At 39.0% G+C, this 26,533-nt stretch overlaps 1 protein-coding gene across 4 annotated transcripts in view; it reads right to left on the bottom strand.

Moving 5' to 3' along the window:
* Rbm11 (RNA binding motif protein 11) overlaps positions 1-26,533 on the bottom strand; it is a 272,518-nt gene that overhangs the window by 235,070 nt on the left and 10,915 nt on the right. Inside the window, exons 5-6 of one of the 4 annotated variants that reach the window (XR_004116804.1) lie at positions 8,460-8,600; positions 1,274-1,529 (exon numbers count right to left, since the gene is read on the bottom strand). Coding sequence is in view for 2 of the 4 variants with exons in the window: in XM_031364267.1 (XP_031220127.1) it covers positions 8,529-8,600 (72 nt within the window). In the remaining 2 variants the exon portion in view is untranslated. Of the gene's footprint in view, positions 1-1,273; positions 1,530-8,351; positions 8,601-21,550; positions 21,629-26,533 lie in introns of those variants that run through there. The other 3 variants (XR_004116803.1, XM_031364267.1, XM_031364268.1) reach the window with 3 other exon arrangements.

The raw sequence follows: 26,533 nt of genomic DNA, 5'->3' as shown, positions 1-26,533 counted from the left end.
TGCTTCCTTGAGTCCTGTCGTCTCTCTCGCCCATTCTTTATTCACAGATTGTGACCCTCCTCGTTCCCGTGAATTACTGGACCTGCAGGCCAGGTCACCAGGGCTATTGAATGTACTCCATAAACTGATGGTAAGGCCCTATTGCTTAAGCCAACATATATGTCGCATTGAATGTGGAAAAGCTGAACTAGTGTCTATTTAGAGCCTCCAACCCTACTAACATGGTCCTGAAAGGCTACCAATGGAGAAAGCTAAACACCAACCCAGTGACAAAATGATCAGTCTATAATGGTGACTTGCCAGCAAGGTATTCTCATGTAATATTGGTAAAAAAAAGCTATGGGAGTAAGCAACCTCTTTCTAAGTGGATTTCAGATCCTCTCCAGGAGAGGAAACTCATGCTTTGATGGCCAAGAACTGCACTAATACAGAAACCCATGGCTGGGCAACATACAGAGAGTGAGACATTTTGAAATCATCAGTCCTAAATGGGATGTGCTCATCATGTCTTCCCATTTGGGGTCCAGGGGACTATGTGGAAGAAGAGGCTGAGACTATGAATCAGAGAAGATGGAGGACACAAGGGAAACAGGATATGTACACATAGAAACTCACAGAGACTATAGCAGCATACATAAGACTTTCACAGGCTCAAGTCACATGGGGTCGCAGAACTGATAATGGAAAGTGGGCCTGATCTCCCATTCCATTTCCAAATGATGTCCATTTCACTAAAGGAGAACTTTATTATTATTTTTTTCTCCAATGGACTCTCTCTGAGTATATCAAGCACACTTATGGGTAGGCTCCTTGCTCAGCAGAGATGGCTAACACAACATGAACTCGATGGTATTTTTGTATACAAAAAGTATACAACAAAAATATACTTTTTGTATATTTTCATTTGTTTAGGCAATTTTGTTTGATTGTTTTACTGGTCTTAACTTGGATTATCATTTCCAATTTTGTGTTTTATGAGTTTTTTTTTTTTTCAGTGAATGTGTTTTTTCTGTTTTTTTTCTTTCCTTTTTTTACTTTGATATGTTGCATTTTTAATTATTTATTTTATTTCTTTACATTCCAGCTGCTGCCCCCCATCCACTCTCATTTCCAAACCCAATTCCTCCTTCCCCTTGCCTCTGAGAGGGTGCTCACTCCACCCTCCTTCCATGGGTCCTCAGATTTCTCAAGGATTAGGTGCATCCTCTCCCACTGAGGCCAGACAAAGCAGTTCTCTGTGCTACATATGTGGAGGGGTAGCGGGGATAGGGAGTAGGGATGGAGGCTTGTACCAGTCCATGTATGCTACCTAGTTGGTGGCTCAGTCTCTGCGGGCTCCCAGGGGTCCGGGTTAGTTGAGACTGCTGGTCTTCTTATGGGTTCTCTCTCCTCTTCTACTACTTCTGTGTTGCCCTAATTCAACCAGAGGGGTTCCTGATGTTAGTCCAAAGGTTGGGTCTAAGTATCTCCATCTGTCTCAGTCAGCTGCTGGTAGGGCCTCTGAGCAGAAACTCATGCCAGGCTCCTGTCTGTAATCACATCATAGCATCAGTAATAGTGTCAGGCCTTAGTGCCCCCTCCCTATAAGACGAATCCCACAGTCACTGAATCCCTGTCACTGCACAGCCTTTACTTCAGTCTCTTATCCATTTTCGTCCTTGCAGTTCTTTTAGATGGAACAATTCTGGGTCAGAAATTTGACTGTGGGTGAGTAACTCCATCCCTCCACTTTGGGTCCTTTTTTTCTACTGGAAGTGGACTCTTTGAGTTCCCTCTCCCCACTTTAGTCATTTAGCATAAGGTCTTCCCCATTGAGTCCTGAGAGTATCTCACCTCTGGAGTTTCTGAGACTTTCTAGAGGTTCCCCCTGCGTCCCACCCCCAGAAGCTGCATATTTCCTTATTGTGGTTTGTTTGCTTATTTTCCTATTTTCTAGTGAGAGAAGGAATGGAAGGGCTTGGAGCTGGGTTGGTGGGGAGGGGAGGAGTTTCTGGGAGGAGCTGATGAAGGGAACCCATAACCAAAATATATTGTATGAAAAAATTTCAATTAAAAGTAGTAGCAAGTAAAAAAAATTATAAAGATTTTTCGTAAATAAGGACAGGCTTCACATGCAAGTAACAATGCTTTTGGTTTCTTCCTTTCCCACTGTGGGTGGGACAGTGATCTCAGGAGGTTCTCACTGTTGGTCAGGTAAGTTGTACCCATCAAAGAGTCACACCATGCCACTGATACTATCAAACCTGCCAGAATGGTTTTCTTAGTATTCTTTAATCTATCTGGGATTACATTTTTTATTGTATTTAAATATATACATCTATTCTTTTCCAAATTGTTCTTTCATCAGATAATTGCTTATTAAATATTATCATAAGCTATAATAGCTAGCAATCTGTACCTTTTCATACTCTAAGTTATCATGATATATGTATTTGAATTTTGTATCCCTTTCATTGATTTGTTGTATGCCATTACAATAGAGAATATTTTTAATTCTTTAATGATTTAATGATTTTTGTGTACTTTTGCTTGTTTTAGTATTATTTCATAGTCTTGAAGATTTATTTTTGCCATTTTTAATAACCAAAATGAGTTGGAAGATAAATACTCAACATGAGATTATTCTAAATATCATCATTGATTTTAGAGAAATGGTGACATTTGCAGTGTAATTGAAGTAAAATTGTTAAGGCTTTTGTGTGTGTGTGTGGTGTGTGTGTGTTTGTGTGTGAGAGAGAGAGAGCAAGAGAGAGAGAGAGAGAGAGAGAGAGAGAGAGAGAGAGAGAGAGAGAGAGACCTCAATGTAGCACAGGGATAGTAGTCTTCATAAAAGAAATTAAAGTGTGGGACAGGAAGATGGCTTAGCAAGTGAAAGCAATTGTCACACAAGCCTGACTACCTGAATAATCTGACTTTGGGATTTCATGTATTCCTAGCACCCCTACTGTGAGATGGGAGGTAGAGACAGGAAAATCAACAGGAAGTGTAAGAGCCAGTGAGCCTAGAGTTTGCAGAAGGCAGCAAGAAAACAAGAGAGCATGCCTCCAGAGAAGGTGGAAAGAGGGAAGTGATGCTTGGAGAGTTGCCCTCTGTCCTCTGATTTCTAAACTCAGACTGAGAAAGACAGAAAGAATGCCTGAAAACATTGCTGCAGAGCTCATGGGTCAAGTGTTTACACCCGAGTCTCCTTTATCCAGCATCTATAGCAATGGTTTTCACAGTTCCCGATACTGCAACACTTTAACACAGTCCTTCATGTTGTGGTAACCCTCAATGATAATGCCATTTTGTTGCTACTTCATAACTGTTATTTTGCTACTGTTATGAAATTTAATGTAAAAATCTGTTGTGCAGGGTAGCAGATATGGGTCCTCCAAATGGGTCATAACCCACAGGTTGAGAACCATTGGTCTCTGGTCTCTGCTATTGTCTGTAAACAATTTAATACTTTTATCCAAAGCTTTGTAATTTTTAATTGAGACTCCTCACTGTAGATCAAACAAGGCCTAGTAAGTGCTCTTGTTTTGGACTTAAGGCTAGATCGAAACGGTGCTTAGTGAAAATTAAAACATAGTGCACATTTCAAATATGACCCTTGACTTAAAAATAAGAGATTTGGTTGCTTATTATTGTGAAATTATACTTACAGCATTTATTTATAACCTGATCAGTGAAAGATTTATAAACCCTGTAATATAGCCTTCCATCAACAGAAACAAAACTGGTAATTATACATAGATCCAGTACACAGGCAAGAGTCTGTTCAGACTGTGATAGCAATAGGATATTCAGAGTCAGGTTTTAAAAGTCATGAATGACAGCGGGTCATGGGAACAAGCCTTCATTTTGCTGCAGCTTGAAGGAGTCTTTGAAAAGCATAATGTTACCTTGGCGCCATCTGCTGGAAACATTAAATAACAGCTCGTTCACAGCCTGAGGGCTAAGAGACTCCCTGGACATTAGCTTGTTGTATCAAAACCTCACCTTAGAGGTAAGTCTCTGATGTGGTAGTTTTCCTTTCCTTACATATGGGATTAACTGTCTAAGCAGAACATTCACCTCTGCTTGTCCTGGTGACTCACTGGCAAGCTCCCAGAGACCACACATAGGTTAAGGTTCTGGTGCTAAAAGAACTATATTATTGCATTCCTATTGACCATGGTGTTACCTTTGAACACAAGTTCATGAAATTCTGTTGAGGATTCGTGTATAGCCTCTGAACTCTGTCATTGTAATACAAAATTGGCCATAGAGATTATAAAGGAAAGAGAATGGCTGTCATTACAGTAAAGAAAGATCTAAAAATCAGTCTGAAGATGCCTGAGTTCTTTGTTATTATACATATGCATATATGCATGACATATATTTATAATTTTAATGATTTTATATACAACCTGTTATGGCTTAGTTTAGCATTTACTTATTAAATGCCCCTTTTATGTTCATGATAGTATACAAATGCATATAAACATATGTAAACCATAAAAGTGGACATTTATGTAGTTCAGGTTATCAAAATATTGGTTTATTTAATTCCTTGTTTTTATTTTTGGTTGTGAGCCTAGCCTTTAACGGCTGAGCCATCTCTCCAGCCCTCCTTGTTTTTATTAAGTGTAAAAATAAGCAGAATATTTTATTACAATTTTGAATTTGTCCTTTTCTCTTTCTATCTTAGATAAAAGTTTGCTTAAACTAGGAGACTGAGTCTTTTGTTATGTTAGAGATCACTGTCACATGAGATAATGTTTACATTAAAGAAAATATGAAACAACATACTTTACTTGTAAAATATTTTGTTAAATATAAGTTTCAATTACACTATAAGTAATGAGTGGGATTAAAAAATTCAAAGAAAGTTTCCAGCAAGCTGAGAGCTTCTTTCCAGGGAGTGCTTCGACCCTGGGTCTCAGGTGAGATCACCATTTTCTCTCCACTGACTTTTTTTTTTTTTTTTTTTTTTTTTTTTTTTTTTTTTTTTTTTTTTTTTGGTTTTTCGAGACAGGGTTTCTCTCTGTAGCCCCGGCTGTCCTGGTACTCACTCTGTAGACCAGGCTGGCCTCGAACTCGGAAATCCGCCTGCCTCTGCCTCCCAAGTGCTAGGATTAAAGGCGTGCGCCACCACCGCCCAGCTGACTTTTAAAGGTGGGACCAGCCAGGAGGCCCCAGAAGTGGCAGGGTAGCAGGGACAGGACCCTTCCTACCTCTGTCTACACCAAGGAGGGACGTCGGATCCACAACCCTCCGCACACCTTTCCTCCAGGTGTGCTTCTCTCCAGGGAGTGCTCTGACCCTGGGTCTCAGGTGGGACCAACTGGGGCACACAGGCCACAGAAGCTGCAGCCCTCATTCATCATCTGCACAGCTGATCCACAGCCCTCTGCACACAGGTCCTAGAAGGGTAGAGCTGATCTACAGCCCTCTGCACACAGGTCCTAGAAGGGTAGAGCTGACCTCCCAGAAGTGCTGACACAGGCTTACATACCCAGTAAGATACAGCAAGAACAACTAACACCAGAGATTAACAGATGGCTAAAGGCAAATGCAAGAATCTTAGCAACAAAAAAATAGACTACTTGGCATCACCAGAACCTAGTACTCCTAACACTGCAAGTCCTGGATACCCCAACACACCAGAAAAGCAAGATTTGGATCTAAAATCATACATATCTCATGATGGTGATAGAGGAATTTAAGAAGGACATAAATAACTCCTTTAAAGAAATACAGAAGAAGACAGGTAAAGAGGTACAAGCCCTTAAAGAGGAAACACAAAAAACCCTTAAAGAATTACAGCAAAGCACAACCAAACAGGTGAAGGAACTGAACAAAACCATACAGGACCTAAAAATGGAAGTAGAAACAATGAAGAAATCACAAAGAGAGACAACTCTGGAGATAGAAAACCTTAGAAAGAAGTCAGGAGCCATCACCAACAGATACAAGAGATAGAAGAATCTCACATGCAGAAGGTAACAGAAAACATTGACACAACAGTCAAAGAAAACACAAAATGCAAAAAGCTCTTAACCCAAAACATCCAGGAAATCCAGGATACAATGAGAGGACCAAACCTAAGGATAATAGGTATAGAAGAGAGTGAAGACTTCCCATTTTAAGAGCCAGTAAATATATTCAACAAAATTGTAGAAGAAAACTTCCCTAACCTAAAGAAAGAGATGCCCATGAACATACAAGAAGCCTACAGAACTCCAAATAGTTTGGACTGGAAAAGAAATTCCTCCTGCCATATAATAGTCAAAACACCAAATGCACAAAACAAAGAATGAATATTAAAAGCTGTAAGAGAAAATGGTCAAGTAACATATAAAGGCAGACCTATCAGAATTACACCAGACTTCTCACCAGAGACTATGAAAGTCAGAAGATCCTGGACTGATGTCATACAGACCCTAAGAGAACACAAATGCCAGTCCAGGTTACTACACCCAGCAAAACTCTCAATTACCATAGATGGAGAAATCAAAGTATTCCATGACAAAACCAAATTTACACAGTATATTTCCACAAATCCAACCCTTCAAATGATAATAAATGGAAAACTCCAACACAAGGAGGGAAACTACATCCTAGAAAAAGCAGGAAAGTAATCTTTCAACAAAACTAAAAGAAAGTAGCCACAGAACAGAATTCCAACTTTAACAACAAAAATAACAGGAAACAACAATTACTTTTCCTTAGTATCTATTAATATCAATGGACTCAATTCCCTAATAAAAAGACATAGTTTGTCTCTGTGACTCCTTAGATGGGTATTTTGTACCCCCTTCTGAGAAGGAACAAAGCATCCACGCTTTGGTCTTCCTTCTTCTTGAGTTTCTTGTGGTTTGTGGATTGTATTTCTTGTATTCTGTCACAAACTATGGAGCAGAGACTGAAAGAAGGACAATCCAGAGCTAAACAAAGAATTCTCAACTGAGAAATACTGAACGGCTGAGAAGCACCTAAAGAAATGTTCAACATCCTTAGTTATTAGAAAAATGCAAATCAAAACAACCCTGAGACCTCACACGAGTCAGAATGGCTAAGATCAAAAACTCAGGTGACAGCAGATTCTGGCAAGGTTGTGGAGAAAGAGGAACACTCCTTCATTGCTGGTGGGATTGCAATCTGTTACAACCACTCTGGAAATCAGTTTGGTGTTCCTTAGGAAATTGGACATAGTACTTCCAGAGGACCCAGCTATACCACTCCTGGGCATATACCCAGAAGATGTTCCAACATGTAATAAGGACACATGTTCCACTATGTCCATAGCAACCTTATTTATAATAGCCAGGAACTGGATACAACTCAAATGTCCCTCAACCAAGGAATGGATACAGGACATGTGGTACATTTATACACTGGAGTACTACTCAGCTATTAAAAACAATGAATTAATGAAATTCTTATGATGGATGGATCTGGAGAATATCATCCTGAGTGAGGTAACCCAATCACAAAAGAACACACATGGCATACACACTCTCTGATAAGTGGATATTAGCCCAGAAGCTCAGAATACCCAAAATACAAACCACAAGAAACTCAAGAAGAAGGAAGACCAAAGTGTGGATGCTTTGTTCCTTCTTAGAAGGGGGAACAAAATACCCATCTATGGAGTCACATAGACAAACTATGGGGCAGAGACTGAAAGAAGGACAATCCAGAGACTGCTCCACCTGGGAATCCTTTCCATATTCACTCATCAAACCCAGGCACTATTATGGATGTCAGCAAGCGCTGGCTGACAGGAGCCTGATATAGTTGTATCCTGAGAGGTTCTGACAGTGCCCGACTAATACATAAGTAGAGACTCACAACCACTCCATTGGACTAAGCATATGATCCCCAATGAAGGAGCTAGAGAAAGGACCCAAGGAGCTGAAGGGTTTGCAGCCCCTTAGGACGAACAACAATATGAGCTAACTAGTACCCTCAGAGCTCCCAGGGACTAAACCATCAGCCAAAGAGTACACATGGTGGGACTAATGGCTCCAGCAGCATATGTATAGCAGAGGATGGCCTAGTCCGTCATCAGTGGGAGGAGGGGCCCTTGGTTCTGTGAAGATTCTATGCCCCAGTGTGGGTGGGTTGGTGAGCAGGGGGAGAGGGGAGGAAATAGGGTTAGTTTTTTGTTTTTTGTTTTTGTTTTATTTGTTGTTTTTGTTTTTGTTTTTGATATTTTTTTCAGAGGGGTAACCAGGAGAGGAGATATCATTTGAAATGTAAATAAAGAAAATATGTAATAACAAAAAAGAAAAAATTCAAAGGGCTAAAAGGATGAGCTTAAGCTGATAAATAGGATTAACAAATATGGACTTAGAGTATTAATTATCAAACTGCTGAAATGTGATAAATAAGGTTGTATTAACACTAATGGAATGTGGCAGTCAGAGTTAACTTGACACTTTCCCAAGGGGACACTTGACAGTATCTGAACAGAGCTTTTTGTTTACCATGAGAGTATGAAAGGAGATCCTGCTGTAAGAGTAGAGTGGGTAGAGGCTGGGATGCTGCTCAGTGTGCTAGAAAACAAAGCACAACCCTCCAGTGCGGGCTCTCAAGGCTGATGGTCCTGAGGTTAAAATTCTTTGCACCTGTTTAATAACAGAAGAGAAATTCATAGTGATGTTCTCCCAAACTCATAATTGGTCTATGCATATCTTAGAGAAAAACAAGGATGTCATATAAGGAAATTAATAGTTTAAATTTAAGTTTTGGATTTTGAGGTAATAATCGAATTACTGTTCAACTTTCTGTGAAAAATATATATTCTTAATTTTTATTATATGGAAGTTGTCTATTTACTATGCCCAACTTTTTTAACTTAATATTCTGATTATGTAGCCTCTCATTTTTGAATCTATATGTAATTTATGACCTCATTAAAGGTTCCCAGTGTAGTGTCATTAAATCATTATCATATTGCATTCAACTGAGAACCTCAAAATAAAGACTGAAGAGAACAAGAAGATTGTTGGTGAGTCAAGGCTTGTGAGTTTGGGCCATGATCATGGCTAGATGTGTGTCATATATGCTTCTAATTTTTACCAGTCTTGTCAAAGGCCCAGGTTAGATGTTGTACTAGTTGGTTTTGTGTGTCAACTTCATTCAATCTGGAGTTATCACAGAGAAAGGAGTCTCCCTTGAGGAAATGCCTCATGAGATCTAGCTGTAAGGCATTTTTTAAATTACTGATCAAGGAAGGGAGGGCCTAGCCCATTGTGGATGGTGCAGCCCATTGTGGATGGTGTAGCCCATTGTGGATGGTGCAGCCCATTGTGATAGGTGCCATCCCTGGGCTTGGAGTCCTGTGCTCTATAAGAAAGCAAGTAGAGCAAGCCAGGGGAAGCAAGTCAGTAAGCAGCATTCTTCCATGTCCTCTGAATCAGCTCTTGCCACCAGATTCCTACCTTGTGTGAGTTCCTGTCCTGACTTCCTATGGTTATGAACAGCAGTGTGGAAGTGTAAGCTGAATAAATCCTTTCCTCCCAACTTGCTTCTTAGTCTTGATATTTTGTGCAGGAATAGAAACCTTGACTAAGACAGATGTGTACTGGTTTAGAGAGTTTTCTGTCATTAACCGTAAGCTTGCCATTCATTCATGATCAAGAACTGGGGATACAGTTTGGATATGCTCTTCTTCTTTGCCTTCCCATTTTCCTGAAAATCCAGTCACTGCTACCTCAGAAGTGCTTCTAGGAATCTTGACGAGCTGATCTCTGCTTATTCCTTTGCAAATACAGTCATCTTTTCTAAGAAATGGAAAGAGATGGACTATCACCTTCACTAGGTGAATAGGGAGAGGAAGCTGCTGTCCTCCCTGAATATGCACAGGCAAAATGTTTAAAAAAACAACCAATCAAGCAAACAACATTTATTCTTTTAATATGGCTGAGGCTTGGGATTTAAGCTATATGGGAAGCATTCATGTAATTAGGATGGCAGAAAATTTCAAAATACCTTGATGGATTAATTATGGTTTAGAAAATGGAAGCCAAAACAGAAGAGAAACTGGGAGTATGAAAAATGAAGATACATTGAGTGTTTGGACATTATGAAATTAACTTAGGTCAAATATAAAGAAAAAGGAGAAAATAGGTCAGATGACAGGAACAGACCAACTGTTTCCAAGAATTAAGTGACAGGATGTTTTATATGAGGGGGTGTGCCAGAGGGACATCCCTCACTCTCCCCCAAATATCAACAGAGAAACAGGAAGGAGCATAGACATGTTCTAGAAGGATACAGGAAGGATACAGGATCCAGAAAGCCATTAGCGAGTTCTTTTCCATACTTCACAGAGGGATTATTGATGAGTTCTTCAAGTAGGTGATAACAATGGCAAACACAGTCTTTCTCAGAGTTGGAGATAGAGAAGTTATAAGTAAGCAGGATATCACCCCACTTTGTGATCGACATGCAGCTCTACCATCCAGACTTTTGATGGACAGCTCACTTCCCCATTTGCTGGAATGGCTGATGACAAAGAACATTTACTTGCCAAGCCTCTCCCAAGATTATTTCACCCTCAGAGAAGGTGCTAGAGCCTTTTGGGGTGTGGTAGCCTTACATTAAATAACTGGTAAAGCAAATTAAGGTAAAAAGATTAGCCAGTTTCAGTCCAAAGCAGAATAAATGACTGTGGTGAGCGACAAGCCTTCACAAGATTCTACCCTCCATTCCCATAACAGCACTGTGACTGTACATCCACCTTTTCATGCATATTGGCCCCAAGGATACTTTCTAGTAGATATATCTACTAAATTCTATTTCACTTGGCTGTTCATAGAGAACACAACATGTAATATGATAATTAAAGGTTACAGTAGGGAACATCACTTAGCCTGGATAGTTTTGTTGGGAATCTTAGAGATTATATGGGTAGTTGTCCCTGTCCTTGCTTCTGGTGTCAGCCGACTCTGAATATGCTATTGCTACCCCCCCCACACACACACACCTGGAGGAACAGCAAAATCAGCATGTGTATGCGGCTGTGTTTTCTGTGTTCTTGGGGTCTGCTTAGCTTACTCTTTCTTACTTGAGCTGATGGTGTACCAGTTGACCTGTTTTATCTGTTGTTGTGAACTTGTTAGATTTATGTGATGTTTGCAGTGTGTGTGTACACTTGTGACTAGTCTAAACTCCTCTCTGATAGTCAAATTTTTCTACTACTTAGGATACAGATCGATTCAAAGCCCTAATATCTATCCTGTGAAAATTTCAGTGCGTCCTCAAGTTGTCTAGGAATGGTTATCATAGTGGCTTCCATAGTCAGGTGTACTTTTTCAATTCCCTTCCATTAGATTAGTGCAAGTGATACATTGACATTACCACAATGTTTGTTATTCAATCACAGAAACCCAATTTTTCTTTAGTTTTAACACACACACTCACACATCCCTACACCACACATACACACTCACACATGCATGCACGCACATACACTCCTACACATACACACCCCTATATACACATACACCTCCCTACAATTGCACATATACCACAACACACACACATACATACACCCAACACACACACAAAATACACCCCAACACACCCATACACCCCAACGCACACACAATACACCCCAACACACACACACACACAAGCACACACACATACACACACAACACTCACAGCAGTGCCTTTACTGGCATAGTTGGCTTCAACATTATTCTGGACAAATGACAAAGATGATACTGCAGTAAAATGCATTTGAAATAGAAAGTTAGATTCATCCCTGTGCTGATTTCTGACAACAAAATCTTCAGTCTTGAGTCAAGCTGGTCATTTTTCTCTCTCTTGCCCATCTTTCCCTTGTTCTCTTCTGCACTGTCCTATTCATTTCTATGAAGTTCTGTGTTTCTGCTAACCATTGCCCTCTAGTGGCTTTACAACAGCAGGAACACAGAACCAGATTGATGAAGTTTTTTGAGCACAGCTTTTAGACAACTCAACTGTAAATCTCATGAAAAGTGTCAAATATTTTTCTCACATCATTTGCCAAAAAACAACCATTTTATATGAACAAATTATCTCTCGATAGAAAAATTTGAACAAGGCTATCTTTTAATAAATGGTTTATATCAATGTCATAAAAGTTAATTGTTCTTTTTTAAACAGAAGAAATAATTAAAATTATAAAGTTTAAAATACATGCTTTTTTGTTATTTTGTTTAACACTGTTAACTGGCAACTGATTTTTATTATGGATCTATAAAATCTTGCAACTCAAATAATCTTTTTTCCCCCATGATCAGATCTTTACCAGATTCATTTATTCACAGGTATGGGTGTCAAACTACTTTCTTACAAAAGCTTCCTGCTGTTATTGTAGGATATAGGATTGTTGCCTGCCTAAATGGCAAGCTAGAAAGTATTTTCTGGGTTTTGAAGCTGAGAGTAAACACAGGTTCTCCCTCTCTCTTCATCAATCAATATCAAACTCATACAGATAATAGGGGACACTCTAGGGACTGGAGTCCTGACAGTCAGGTTCAGGCATAGAATAAGACTGGCAAGCAGTGTTTGAGATATTTTTGACCAAGAACATGGTGAGAAAAGAGGCAAGATCAGGAGAATTAGTAATAATTCCTAACATATCCAGTGCCTTGTCAATGGCCTTTTAACTAGATACTCCAAGTACAGCACATCTAATTAAGATTAGCTGAGTGAAATCTGGTTTTGTTTAACTTGTAGTTAGCTGTCCCTTCCCCTTCACAAATCTGGTAACTCCAGCAGGAACAAGCAAACAAATAACAAACAACAAACAAACAAACAACAACAAGAGACCTTTACAAGAATTGGCTGAGCAGATAGGCAAACTGATTTTTAGGGTACCATTTCCCAAAGAAGTATTTGTGTCTGGGCCTTAGGCTAGGGAGTCATTTTCTCTGGAAGTATCAAGCTTTGTTTTAGTGCCTCAGGAAGGAATGGCTTCCTTGGGTTTTAATTGGTATCTGCTGGAGATTAATGAGTGTCTAATACTCATTACTAGCATTTGTTTTAAGTCTTCAGGGTTACAGTGCTACAACTCTCAGGTGTATAGAAAAAGGATTTCACTGTCCTTTCCCACTGTTAAGACTAATAAAGACATTTCAGGGAACTTTATGAAGTCATGGTAGCAAAAAGGCTGATTAGTTAAAACATTAACCTTGTCCTTGTAAAGGGATGCTGAAGGGTAAAAAGAAGTGATCCTTTTGGATGCTTGCACAGTGTAGTCACACTTCTCCATCATGTGCTCTAGGATCTAAATGGATTGGTTTGGGATTTGCTAAGGTAAGTGTTCAATCACTGTTGTTCCACACTGGAGTGAATTTTCCATCCCTGACTTAATATAGTAGTTAGATAATGGATGAGTAATTGCAGGGAATGAGCTACATTTCTCTTCTAATTAAATTTTCTACAGGATGAAGAACATCGGTGCAACCTTGCTCTGGTGACTTGAATTGGAGAATTTGATTCATTATCTGGTTCAGGGGCTAAACAAAGGCACAGAGTTATTGAGAACTGAGCACAGGTACACTGCTCCCATGTGCTAATGCTAGTAACTGTGCTGTTGTACACTTTCTCCCTCCTCAGGAACAGATCTTTGCTCATCAGTGTTCATATTGAGAGACTGTTGGTCTATTTCTATGCATCCACTTATGACTGCAAAGAGCTCTTGAAATAAATGTGACATTTTAAAATTCTTTTGTGGTCCAGAGGAAAAGGCATCCTTACCAAGCATTTACAATGTGTACAGGATAATTTTAATTGCTTTATTATTAAAGTACATAATTGTTTCCAGCTCTGAGTACAAAACAGTACAAATTTCATTGATCCATGAAGCTTTATTTCACCTTTATTTCATATAGATTTGACGCAGATTCCATATATTTTTTTGAAAAAAAATGTTAAGGGATATTGATTTAGAACAGCTAATACGCAGTGATTTCTGCAGACATTTAGAGTAAAAATAAGTTGACAAAATGCATATGATTTCAAAATCCAGCTGCTTATTTTCTCATGCTTGCCTGAAGTATTCAGCTTCAATAAGCAACATTTTCAGAGGAGTGGTGGAACTTAATATTTAATCTATTATGTCAAAGGTTCCAGGTCTCCCACGGAAGCTTCAGTAACAGGACAGGTACATATCCTTGCAGTTCATGGGCTGCCATGTGGGGAAACCATTGGCATTGTTCACTGTGAGGGGACCCCTGCTCATGTAGGTTCACTCAAAAATCCTTAACATGTGCTTAAGGAGATATTTTTTTTCCAAGGAAAATATATCAAAAATGGCAGGAAGTTTTAGAGGTCAGTAGGAATGATTTGAATGGACTTGAATATGAAATTAATCTTTTACATGGTACTTTATCTTTCCACATTATTTTGATCTCTGCTTTTATACATTATAATGAATGATATCATTTATTTAAAAACCATAAAGAATTTGTGTTATTCAGCTCCTAAGACAATTGATGGTGGAGCCAATAGAAAGTAAAACTTGGTTGTATGAATGTGGGAAAAATGATCTAGAGATTGCCAGAATGAAGGAAATAAGAAGCTATCAGCTCTGATGAATAAAGACAAGCTGACGTCCCTTCAGTCCTTTGTTACTTCTGAATGCTAAGATTTTCATCAAAGAGAAAGCCAGATACCCATTCCTACACTTCCTATGTACAAGCTTGTCCTGTGAACATCTGTATTTTTCACTCAACTTTCTCTACAGTGAATTAGAGACCACTAATGTATCATATTACTTCCCATCATTGTGTGCCTAGCACCATTGACGTCTACATAGACAATGCTTATTTTGGTTCACAGTTTTACAGGTTTCACTACACGGTTTTAGGCCTATGATAAGATAGCATAGGATCTTGAGGAATTTTCTGGAGTAGAGACTTGGATAGTTAGCTGTCAGTCACTGGAAGACGACTTCTCACTAAACATATCCTCTTAAGGTTTCTACTAGTTCTCAGTATTCCAAACTCGGGACTGAGTCTTTAGTACATGGGTCTTTGCATGGTGAGAGTCTAGCATTAAAACTCTCATCATAGGGGTGAGATAATAGATAATGGCTGCCGTAGAAAGAACTTTGGTAGTGGCTCACTCTTTCTAAATTAAAACAGTGACTGAATAGGAGAATCAGAGATGGGGTCAGGACAACTCTCATCATGCTATTGGCTTGGGGGTTCCCCAGAGCCATCTGTATTACCTGGCTCAAATATTAAAAGGTCAGGTGGTAAGTTAGAAAGACTGCATCTAATTCTGTAGGACCCAACTGGTGGGAAGTTTCTAGACATTGAGGGAGCAGGTGAATTCAGCAAGAACTCTTGCAATAACATTTTGATTCAAGAAAGGACTTGTCTAGATACAGTGTATATATTTACATTCCATTCCAATGTTCACTCATATAACTTAGTTAATATAGAGATCTAGATGTGTTCTCACAGATAGATTATTACAGTGTATGATAAAGGAACATAACTTAATGAAATGTTTCAGAAAAGTAAGATTCTAGCAATTAGTTAGGAAATGTGAGAAAGAACACGTTCATTTTCTTCAGGACACAGGTTGTTTCTTATGTGCACAAGACCACAGGAAGTCTGAGGGTAGAATCACAGCAGTATGTAATAAAAGACAGATGGACAGGTACAAGGCGAGCTTATGAATCCCATAGATTTAGAAATGGAGCCAACTAGAAGGAGGGATGAAGCATATTTCAAGAAAAATTGACAAGAAGAAATGAACATCTTTTGTATTCTGCAATGAATATAGCCTGCAGTTTACATTCAGATTTTAAAAATCAGAGTAATCAAAAGAACAACTCCAAAAATACCAAAGCAGAGTAATTAAATTGTCTGAGAAAATAAAAGAACACTCATACTGGGTTCAATAAATTTCTCTCTACATATTCACCAGCTGTTTGTCTTTGTGCCCCAAATGACTCAGTGTAAGTGTGATTCACTGTGCATTATGCATAAACAAGATCTGAGTTACATAACTGACTGCTAAATGTTGCTTTTCCATTTTAAAATTATAGTAAAACTGGATTAAAGTTTCTGTATTCCTCATGTCTCATCTCAACTCCTTTGAGAAAGTTAAAAACTTTCAAATAATTTTTTCAGAATGCTAAAGGAGATCATCTTTCTGAATCCACTCACTCTTTGAAAAGCACATTATTATTATATAATCTAAACTTGAAGTAATTTGCACAAGCTTTCTAATACATTACTATCTGCGAATGTTGGAACTGCTTCCATTTTTAGCCATAGAGTTATGAAGTAATATTATTAAGTACATGTTTTATCCTGCATTTTCTGAAAATTTAATACATGAAAGTACATGAACATTGCAAACAGAAGGCATTGCATGTGATATACCATAGTGACAGAAAAAATAAGAAAGATTTAGAAGGGTTGATATTGAGCAAAGGGGAAGCTACCCTCCTTTTGGCTGAGAGGCACAAAGAAGAAAAACATAACAGCTACCTCTTAAGAGGGCTGCTGTAAGACAGCCACTGTCCTCTGGAGAGAGGCTGGTTTCAGTTAGAGATGGGAGGAAAGGAAATCACCTAAGAAGGCAAGAGATTATGGGTGACTATGATCTTTTAAAACAAACCAGGAGTGTTCATAAATCATGTAGGGATGAAGTATGGGCCTGAGCAAGAATGCTTACACACTTCCTGGAGACTGTGGGATGCAGTGTGACCGCAGATGTCTTGGTAATCACCAGAATGCCACAATAAGACTGATTCAATAGCCTCACGTGAACACTGAGGAACAAGCTTCTAGTATGAGTGAGGAAGGTTGGGAAGAGAGTTTGCTGAGTGCCTCAACAGTGAACATATCCCTCCTATACTGTGACTGAAAATTATATATGACCAGATGAAGGGACATATTGTTTATATAGCTCTCCTTTTGAGTTAAAGTCCTAAATGATATGGCCTATTTTGGGATAAAAAAATAAAAAACTACAAATTGACCAAAATGGGTGCCAGGGACAATCTACATTTTTCTTTAATTATCATAGAAAGTAGTGATGAGTCTAATCCCATTTAGTTCTTCAGAGTTAGAAAGCTTGAGAAAGCCAGGCTGGCTTAGTGTGACAGACGCTAGGAAAAACCTGAGTGGATTTGGGAGGAAAATGAAGAGATTATCTCAATTCCTTGGATAAAATGTGAGGAAATGGATGGTATTTCATGACCTCTCAAGGTACACAGGCCTTTCTGTATCTTACATGATCTGAAAAAAAGGTTAAAAGAGGATTAAAACATTCTAGACTTGTGATCACTAGAGTGTTGATGGGGAATAAGAAGAGACCATCTGGTCAACTCAGCAAGAATCTTTCAAGCTCTCACCAGCAGAGAACGCACGCAAGTCCTCAGAATCTCTTTGATGTAAATTATTCCCTAGAACATTTTAGACTGAATTTTCAATGTGACTGCTTACATAGATAGCCTCTGAACAAATGGAATAATTGATGTTTAAAATTAAACGAGAGGTCAGATTTTTTTCTTTTTAAATCTCAGATTAACTCTTAAGGATTAGCTCTCTTATCTATTCATCTTGTATTTGTGATAACAGGCAAACACCCATCTGGCTGTAAACACTTTAGCAAAGAGTTGCGTTTCAGAAAGATTGGCAGGTGCTTGGTGTGTGGTGGAATACTGCATATGGCATGATCTATTCAGGATTATGCTTTATATATGTGTGTGGACACATGTTTCAAAAGTGTATGGAGAACAAAGGACAACTTTGTGGAATCAGTTGCCTCTCTTCTTCCATCTTTATGTGGTTTCTGGGAGTTGAACTCCTATTCCCAGGTTTGCACCCAAGTGTCTTTCCCATCAAGCCGCCTCTCCAGCCCAGAAATCAATATGAAATGTTTGATGTTTAGTTAATGGAACAAGACAAACAATTTTTGCCTCTTAATCGCATAGAAAAGTGTGCACATAAAATCTAATTGCATAAAAAAGATCCCTGAAGTTGGGCTTGTAAGAAATACAACTTGGTTGATGTGATAAAAAAGAATTTGCAGTTAATACCCTCCTGTGTTGCATCTGTACCTCATTTCTGAAGAGAGGAGTCAAGTGCACAAAAAGGTAGTGATGGGGCCAAAACACAGCAACTATTACACAGATTGCCTATGAGGAGGGTATAGCAATTGTCTGAGAGCCAACAATTTCCACTGTTGTACTCCAAAGTTCCAAAGGCTGACTAGCTGAAGAGACAAGTACTGGCAACATTTATCTGATGGCCAGAAAATCTCAGTGTGGAAACCAACTGAGTTCCTGAAAGGAGAAAAAGAGTGCTTCTGTTTTTCTATGATAAAATGGCCAGCAAGCCATTCTCAGAGATCTAGATTCTAGAATCTAGGTTTGGAACCATTAAAATGTGACTTTACTTAGCCACTTGTTGAGGAGCTCAATCTACGTCAAAACTTAGTTGCCAGAAAGATGTAGAGGCTCACAGCCATCCATCGAACTGAGTGCAGGGTCCCCAGTGAAGGAATTAGAGAAAAGACCAATGGAGCTTAGGGGTTTGTAGCCCCTTAGGATGAACAACAACATGAACTAACTAGTACCCTCGGAGCTCCCAGGGTCTCAACCACCAACCAAGGACTGCACATAGAGGGGTCTGATTGTTCAAGCAGCATGTGTATGGTAGAGGATTGCAAAATCGATCATCAATAGGAGGAGAGGAGCTCGGCCCTGTGAAGGTTCTGTGCCCCAGTGTAGGGGAATGCCAGGGCCAGAAAGTGGGAGAGGGCGGGGTGGCAGGCATGGGGAGGGGGGAGGCAACAGGGGTTTGTTTTTGTTTGTTTTTTTGTTTTTTGGAGGGGAAACTGGGAAAGGAGAAATTCGCATGTAAATAAAGAAAATATCTAAAATAATAAAAAAAAAAAAAAAAAGAGACATTTCCTTGAATCTCATGATTCTGCTCTGTGTAGTATTGATTGAGGTCATGTGGTGACCTTCTTGAGGGCAAATTAAGAAGGTCTCCAATAGCTTTATTCATGTACCTTGCTTTACATGGGTCTGTTGGAAGTTGAAGTACATTTTTATGTAACCTCATAGTCTTTATGTAGTATCATCAATAATAAGGTAACTGGAAATAGAACTAAAAGACTCAGGTTCCATATATATAAAATACAAATATGATGAGATAATCTCTTGTACTAAATAGAAGCATCACCTGTCAATAAAATACTGATTGGCCAACGAACTGAAGCAAGATTAGAAGGTGGGACATTGGGTAGAGAGAAAGGAATTCTGGGAAAATAGTCATGCATAGGAGATTCAGGGCCCCGACCCAGAAAAAGTAGGTCATAGGAAACTGAGAACTAGGTAACCAGACATGTGGCATGACTTTGAATAAAATAAACAGATAATTAAGGTATGAGCTGCTAAGGGAATACAACCAAGATAGTGACGTAAGCATTTATTAATATATAAGAAGTTTCAGAATCATTATTTCTGGGAACAGAGTGAGCAGGTGGAAAAGCAAGAGGTTACAGATGGCTTCTACTACACAAATACTTGTCTTTAAATCCTGGGATGAGAGACATGGATAATAGGAGCAGAGAAAAAATGGAGTAAGGTTCAACGGTACACAGGGAGGAGACATGTTGCATTCTGCATGTGATTTGTTCCCTGACGTCTCATGGACAGAAAGCTTGGTACTGAGGGGATAGAATCTTTTAAGAGGAGGAGTCTATTGGGAGTTCATGGGGCTGCTTCTCTCATGAATAGATCAATGATCTTTCAGGATTAGTCCAGTCACCTCATGCCTAGAATAGCTCCACAGACAATGATCTTTAGAGTGGACAATAGAATTTCTTCTGAATCCCTTCTATCCATCCCACTGGCCAGGAGCTCTAATTCTCCTGCCATTGCTGTACTTTCTATCACAAAGTCCCCACAAGAGCACTCAGGTGGATCAGATAGCTGATGTATGGTTCTCTTGAACCTCCAGGACTATGAACTAATGAAAAATCCTTTTAACCCACCCAACCTCATATATTTTGTTACAGCATCAGAAAATGCACATAGGCATTTTCAAGAGAGGCATGCCAAAGAACCATGGCTTTCTTTATAGCATGATTAACACCTACCATGGCATCCAAAATTCTTGTTGCATTATTACAGCATGTTCAAGTCTTTTTCCTTTCAAAGCCTTTATATTTTATGAGTTCTTAGATGTTTTAATATGTGCATATATTAAAGAATGATCAAGCAAAATCAACTTCTATAGTCATTGCTACATATACTTACTTTTAGTGAGAACTATTTTGGTACATTATAGACAATAATTTTAGAGGGAAATCCACCCAAATCCATACTTTATTTTCTTTGATAGCAGCAATAGAAATGCTTTTAGTTTCAGATGAAGTGTGGACATTTGCTATGGTCTAAGTTGTAGTTTGCAATCTAGAAGATTCTTTAAATTTTTATTGGATCATTGTAGCTGGACTTTAAGATCTTTGTCAATTTGTGTTCTTTCCATATGTGGGAGGGACTGCTTTTAGTCCTGCTACTTCTCATTTCTGTTACAAATTTATTTTGGCTCTGTCCAAGTCAGCTAAGACTGCTATAACAAACTGTCATGGTTTGATAATATTGAACAATAAATATCCTCTTTCCATAATCCTGAAGTCTGGGAAGGTTAAGATCATGGTGCTGGAAGACCAGGCATCCAGTGAGAGCCTGCTTTGTCCTTGCTATATGAATATATTCCTGCATCCTCACTTGGTGAAGAGAAGGGAGAAAAAACAGCTCTGTCTCTTTTCATATAAGACAATAAGGACACTAATGATGGCTCTATCTTCATTTTCTATTCACCTCAAAACACCACCATGCAAAGAAGTTGGGGGATTGGACGTCATCATACAAATCTGGAGGTAAACAAGCATTCAGCCAATACATGTCCTAAAAACTCCTGTTGATTCTAAATGCATTCATCTATAAACTGAATGGAAATATCTTCATCCATAAAAACATCCCTTAGCTAATTTCTCAGTCCAAGCTCTTGTTTCTGTTGTCTATATATGGTGTCACCTAGAAAAAAAGGTCACCCTCTTATATGCAGCTTAGTAATCTCGCCTACATTTTTATATTCTGTAATTTTCATGGAACATTTACTGAAGACATATTGTCATGATCAAACCTATTAAAGCTACCTAACCTTGACACTCTTTAGCAACTCTTCATATTTCCATTCTTAACTGAGACGCCCTGTAATAAAAATTCCAGTGGAGACATTTCCTGGTTTCTGAATACCATAGTTCTACGGCGCATGTCTGCAGTATGAAACACCTCTCTAACGTAGGCTAGACACTCCAGAACTGTGAAGTACTTAGGTTAGTTTAAAGTATTATGGGCCAGTGACACTGAAATTAAAACAATGAAATTGAAAAGGAAAAGGAAAAGATAAAACATTACATGTAAGATGGAACACACAAGTCCTAGTTCCAGAGGGGATACATCCAACGCACAGCACAGCAGAGAGCATGCAGTTTCCATGAGCATTGCAGTTCAGATGCTTAATAACATCTTTGCCTCTGCTGCAGTCCCATTCATTGGAAAACGGTTGGAGATGAGGATGTTCCAGTGATCTCTGGGGGGCATTTACAGCAGTCTCTGTGGGCATGGATTGAAGAACAGAGGAGCAATAGATCAGGTTAGTCCTGACTTTGTCTTGAGAATTGGAAAAGAGAATGAAACCAGTTTCCAAGGATAGCTTCAGGCCCTTAAGATCCATGGCGATGCTTTAATAAATACCAGGAAATTGATTAATTAATTAATTAAATGGAATAAGAAAAACTAGATTGCAAATTAAAAAAAATATGTGGGGATGTTGGAGCAAAGGGGAGGGAGAGTATGTGTGGATGGGGGAGCACTCTCATACAGGCAAAAGGGAGGGGGAGGGCAGATGTGGGATGGGGGGTTTGGTGGAGGGGTAACCGGGAAGTGGAAAATCATTTGAGATGTAAGTGAATAGAATGATTAATAATAATAAAATAAAATTTAAAAAATATATGGAACAACTCTGCTTCTTCATTGTCCTTTAATAATACAACCAGATCAATTTTCATAAATATGGATTCTGTTCTATTCTTTTAATCTTTAACATATATTTAAAATTAACATTACTGGCAAAAGTTTAAATTACTTAAAGGTAAGTTACGTAGTCTTCCATCAGTTCTGGAGCTATTGCATCTTACACCTGATGCTTGGATCCTCTCTAGCCTTTGCTTTCTTTTTAAATTTCATTGGTCTTATTTCAGGATTATTGGCACACAATTCTTTAAAAGGACCTAAATACCTCACAGTTCTGGAGTGTCTAAACCACATTAGAGAAGTGCTTCCCTGTGCAGAGTCACTGTAGATTCTGAAATTAGGAAATGTCTACATTGGGATTTTTATGTTTCAAAACTTTGAAAGTAAATTCAAAGTAAAACTGACACTTCAAAGTAAGTATGTTTGAAAACTGTTTTTAAGAAAATGGTAAGTGGCTATTGAATTTAAATACTTCACACCAATAAAATAAGACAAGCAGAAAAATACAGTTTAATCTTAATAAAATGTGAAAAGTTTGTTTTATAAGCTTGCAAAGATGCAGTTTTATAAAGTTGACCATTATGACTATGATAACTAAGATACTGTAACATTCTACTATTGTTATAAAGTCAGATCTTCAATGAGTGAGTACAAAAAGTATAGAAAACACAAATAAGAGTTTACCATGTGGTAGATGAGTTATTTTAATTAACAATGTGGAGAATAAAACAAGATACATCATTTAACTTACATCCCATAATAGTATTAATTTTAAGTATTTTTCATATTTTGTTGCAATGATGAAGCAAAACACCAAAAGTAAAGCTGAGAAAGTCATTTAAATTAGCAAACAGTGTCAGAAAGAAAAAAAAATGTCAAAAAAAATGTCAAAAAGTGTAGAAAGCAAACAATCAGAAAAGTGTACCTGCAACAAGGATAAGTGCCACCACTTGTTATAAATCAAAGACTCCTAAGAATCTCATCTGGAAAGGCCAACCTGCGGGTATGTAAACACAGAGGGAGGCATTTGTAGGTGGTTACCTTGATGAAAATTCATCTCAGGTCTATGCTGCTGTTGGCCGGAGACCAGCTACCCCTAGAACAGTCAGCCTAGACAGAAGCTACTTCCCCCTCTCATACCACATCAAAGGAGAACTGAGAAAAGCACTTTGATCCGTTGTTCTCAGGAAGTAAAAGAGACTCATACAAAAGAATTCATCTATAAACCACAGTGTGCTTTTCTAAAGAGCACTGATGGTAAATTCACAGAACTTTTTGGAGAACTAAAAGTATTTAATGTTGTTTTTAAAAGGCTTTTTAAATTGTGTGTGCATGTATGTGTGTGCGTGTGTGTGTGTGTCTGTCTGTCTGTCTGTCTGTCTGTGTCTATGTCTATGACTGAGTTTAACTATGGTTGTTTGCATGAGTCTGGTAGGAGACTACTTACTAGATCAAAAGCAGCTTAGCCACAAACACTGAACTAAATGATACTGTCTTTCCCAACAACCATAACTGTCAATAGTTCCTCAGAGATGTGTGGCATCATCATCCTTTAACCCCCTTGTGTATTACAAAATGATGACAGGGCCAACCTTGTGATTATCTTGTGCAGGTCATCATAGCTTCTCTAAATGAATGAGTGTAGTTGCTGTGCCACAGCCAAAGGACAGCTTTCATGAGAACTCAGTCCATCCACTTTTGTAAGATTCTTCCAGAATCACCATCTATGCGTCACAGAACATGACCAAAGATGAAATCCTCACTATGCTGTAGATATACTGCAGCTAAAGGATAGGCCTTGTTGGAAAACTTTGAAGGGAGAGTGCCTTTTAACATACTACAGTATGTTAGTTCATTTGTAACTGCCCAGGGTGAGGCTGACTTTAAAGTTAAGTGTCTAGTCATGAACTCTTACTTTTAAGAGGGATTTAACTTTCTCATCTTGGAGCTCATCTATTTGGCAAGATTAGCCTGCCAGGAAGCTTCCAAGATCTCCCTCCACTGCCTCCCAGGGATAGTATTACAAAGACTTTCCTTTCTAGTCTAAATTCTCCCACTATTCCCAGCTTTGTGCCTGGGTGCTATTGATCTCAACACAGGCTCACATGCTTACACTGCAGACATTTTGCCATCTGAGACACTTCTCCAGCTCCTCACGACTCCTCATTTCGACCTTGTTCAACATTTCCTACTTTCCATGGAAAATGGCCATCATTATGAGAATCAATGAATAAATGTCCTCCCAACATGAATTTTGATACTGAAGCTATATCACTCAAAAAGTATGACGCCCAAATTCAAGGAACTATAGTCTTCAGACAAGGATGGATAGCTGGAAAATGGGTAGGAATACAAGACAATGTTTGGTAGGGGTAAATGAAACATGCAACACTGTGTGTGTGTGTGTGTGTGTGTGTGTGTGTGTGTGTTTTATATGTGACTGATGGACTATAGGACAACTTGTAAGACTCTGTTCTGTCCTTCCACTGTGTTGGTCCTTGGGATCAAGGCCAGGTTTTCGGGCTTGGTGTAACCCACTAACCTAGTGCACCCTTTTGCTCACCCTTCTTTAAGCTTTAATTTTAATTCTGATTCAAATCCTCATTCCAGTGGGTGGGGAATCCATCTAGTCAATTATAATACTTATATTTTACAGACATATATATACAGACATGCACAAATTAATAAATAGATAGATGTATGTTTTAAAGGTGATTGTATTACCTACCTAGAACTGTAGAAAGTGATGGCAGAACACAGCTTACGCATCTCACTGAACCATTTCCACCATGAGGAGAATGCCTAAGCTTGACATATTTAAGTAGACATGAAATTGAGCATAGCATCATTTAGATTTTTTTCAGTGTGTTTGTATAAAAATATAAGAACCTATTTTCATTTTGATAAGTGTTTGGCATAAACAATATTTCAGTATACTAGGAGCAAAAGTAAGAACTGATGTAAGCTGCATAGGAGAGACTCCCTATGGAAAACTTTAAAACTGTTCAGTAGCTGCACATTAGCCATAACTGATCAGAGAAAAAAAATATTTTGGGAGAATTTAGACTAGAAAGGAAAGTATGAAGTTTGTGTTGCTAATGAGACACCCAAGTGCATACATTTAATAAATACAGGGGAAAAATCTAGGTGCAATGTTGGAAATATTGTCAAGAGAGAAATCTTTAGCCATATAGTAAAGAAACTGAGGCTATATTTGAGTATAGTATTTTGAACCTGAAAAGCGATGAACTATGCGTAACAATTTTCAGTCTTTTTTAGACCATAGGCAATATCAAAAATCAATTGCAGTAGCATTTTAAAATAATTTTACAAAAATATTGCACATAGAGAGTGGCTCGGGTTCCTTCCGGTCTCTCTGGGCTGGTGTCTGAACGGACCTTGGGCACAAGCTCTGCAGCCAGTCCCACAACACCCAGAGGAAGCTCTACTCCCAGGCGCTCTGACACCCTCAGGATCAGAGGTGAGGAGGACCCAACATCTGTCCCAACACCAGGAGTAACTGGGACCTAGGGGACCAGGCACACAGGAACTCTATCAGCAGAGTGGCTCGGGTTCCTTCTGGTCTCTCTGGGCTGGTGTCCTGAGGGGACCTTGGGTGCAAGCTCTGCAGCCTGTCCCACAACACCCAGAGGAAGCTGCTGCACTCCCAGGTGCTCTAACAAGCTCAGAGTCACAGGATCCCAGAATCACAGGGTCACAGAGACTGCCTGACTCTGAGGAGTTCTGATACAACCAGGATCACAGGAAGGACTGACTCCAGTCAGATTTAGCAAGGGCAGGTAGCACTAGAGATAACTAGATGGCAGGGGGCAAGCATAAGAAAATAAACAACACAAACCAAGGTTACTTGGCATCATCAGAACCCAATTCTTCCACCATAGCAAGTCCTGGACACACCATCACATCAGAAACGCAAGAGTCAGATCTAAAGTCACTTATCATGATGATGATACAGGACCTTAAGAAAGACATAAATAGCACCCTCAAAGAAATACAGGAGAACACAGGTAAAGAGCTAGAAGCTCTTAAAGAGGAAACACAAGAATCCCTTAAAGAACTACAGGAAAACACAATCAAACAGGTGAAGGAAATGAGCAAAACCATCCAGAACCTAAAAATGGAAATAGAAACAATAAAGAAATCAGAAGGAGAGACAACCCTCGAGATAAAAAACCTAGGAAAGAAGTCAGGAGTCATAGATGCAAGCATCACCAACAGAATACAAGAGATGGAAGAGATAATCTCAGGGGCAGAAGACATCATAGAAAACATTGACACAACAGTCAAAGAAAATGCAAAAAGCAAAAAGCTCCTAACCCAATACATCCAGGACTCTGAGATGAATGCTTGCTGCGGACCGGGATTTCTTTCGGGGTCCCTTGTTCCGCGGGACTAGGGGTTCTGGCCAGGTGGGCACGGGATTCGGCTTTGACAAACAGACTAGACACGAGTGGTGTAAGGTCT

This window comes from Mastomys coucha, unplaced genomic scaffold (assembly GCF_008632895.1).
Source record: "Mastomys coucha isolate ucsf_1 unplaced genomic scaffold, UCSF_Mcou_1 pScaffold12, whole genome shotgun sequence".
NCBI classification, from domain to species: domain Eukaryota; kingdom Metazoa; phylum Chordata; class Mammalia; order Rodentia; family Muridae; genus Mastomys; species Mastomys coucha.
The sequence above is the reverse complement of the archived record's forward strand: the minus strand, read 5'-3'. Positions and strand labels throughout refer to the sequence as shown.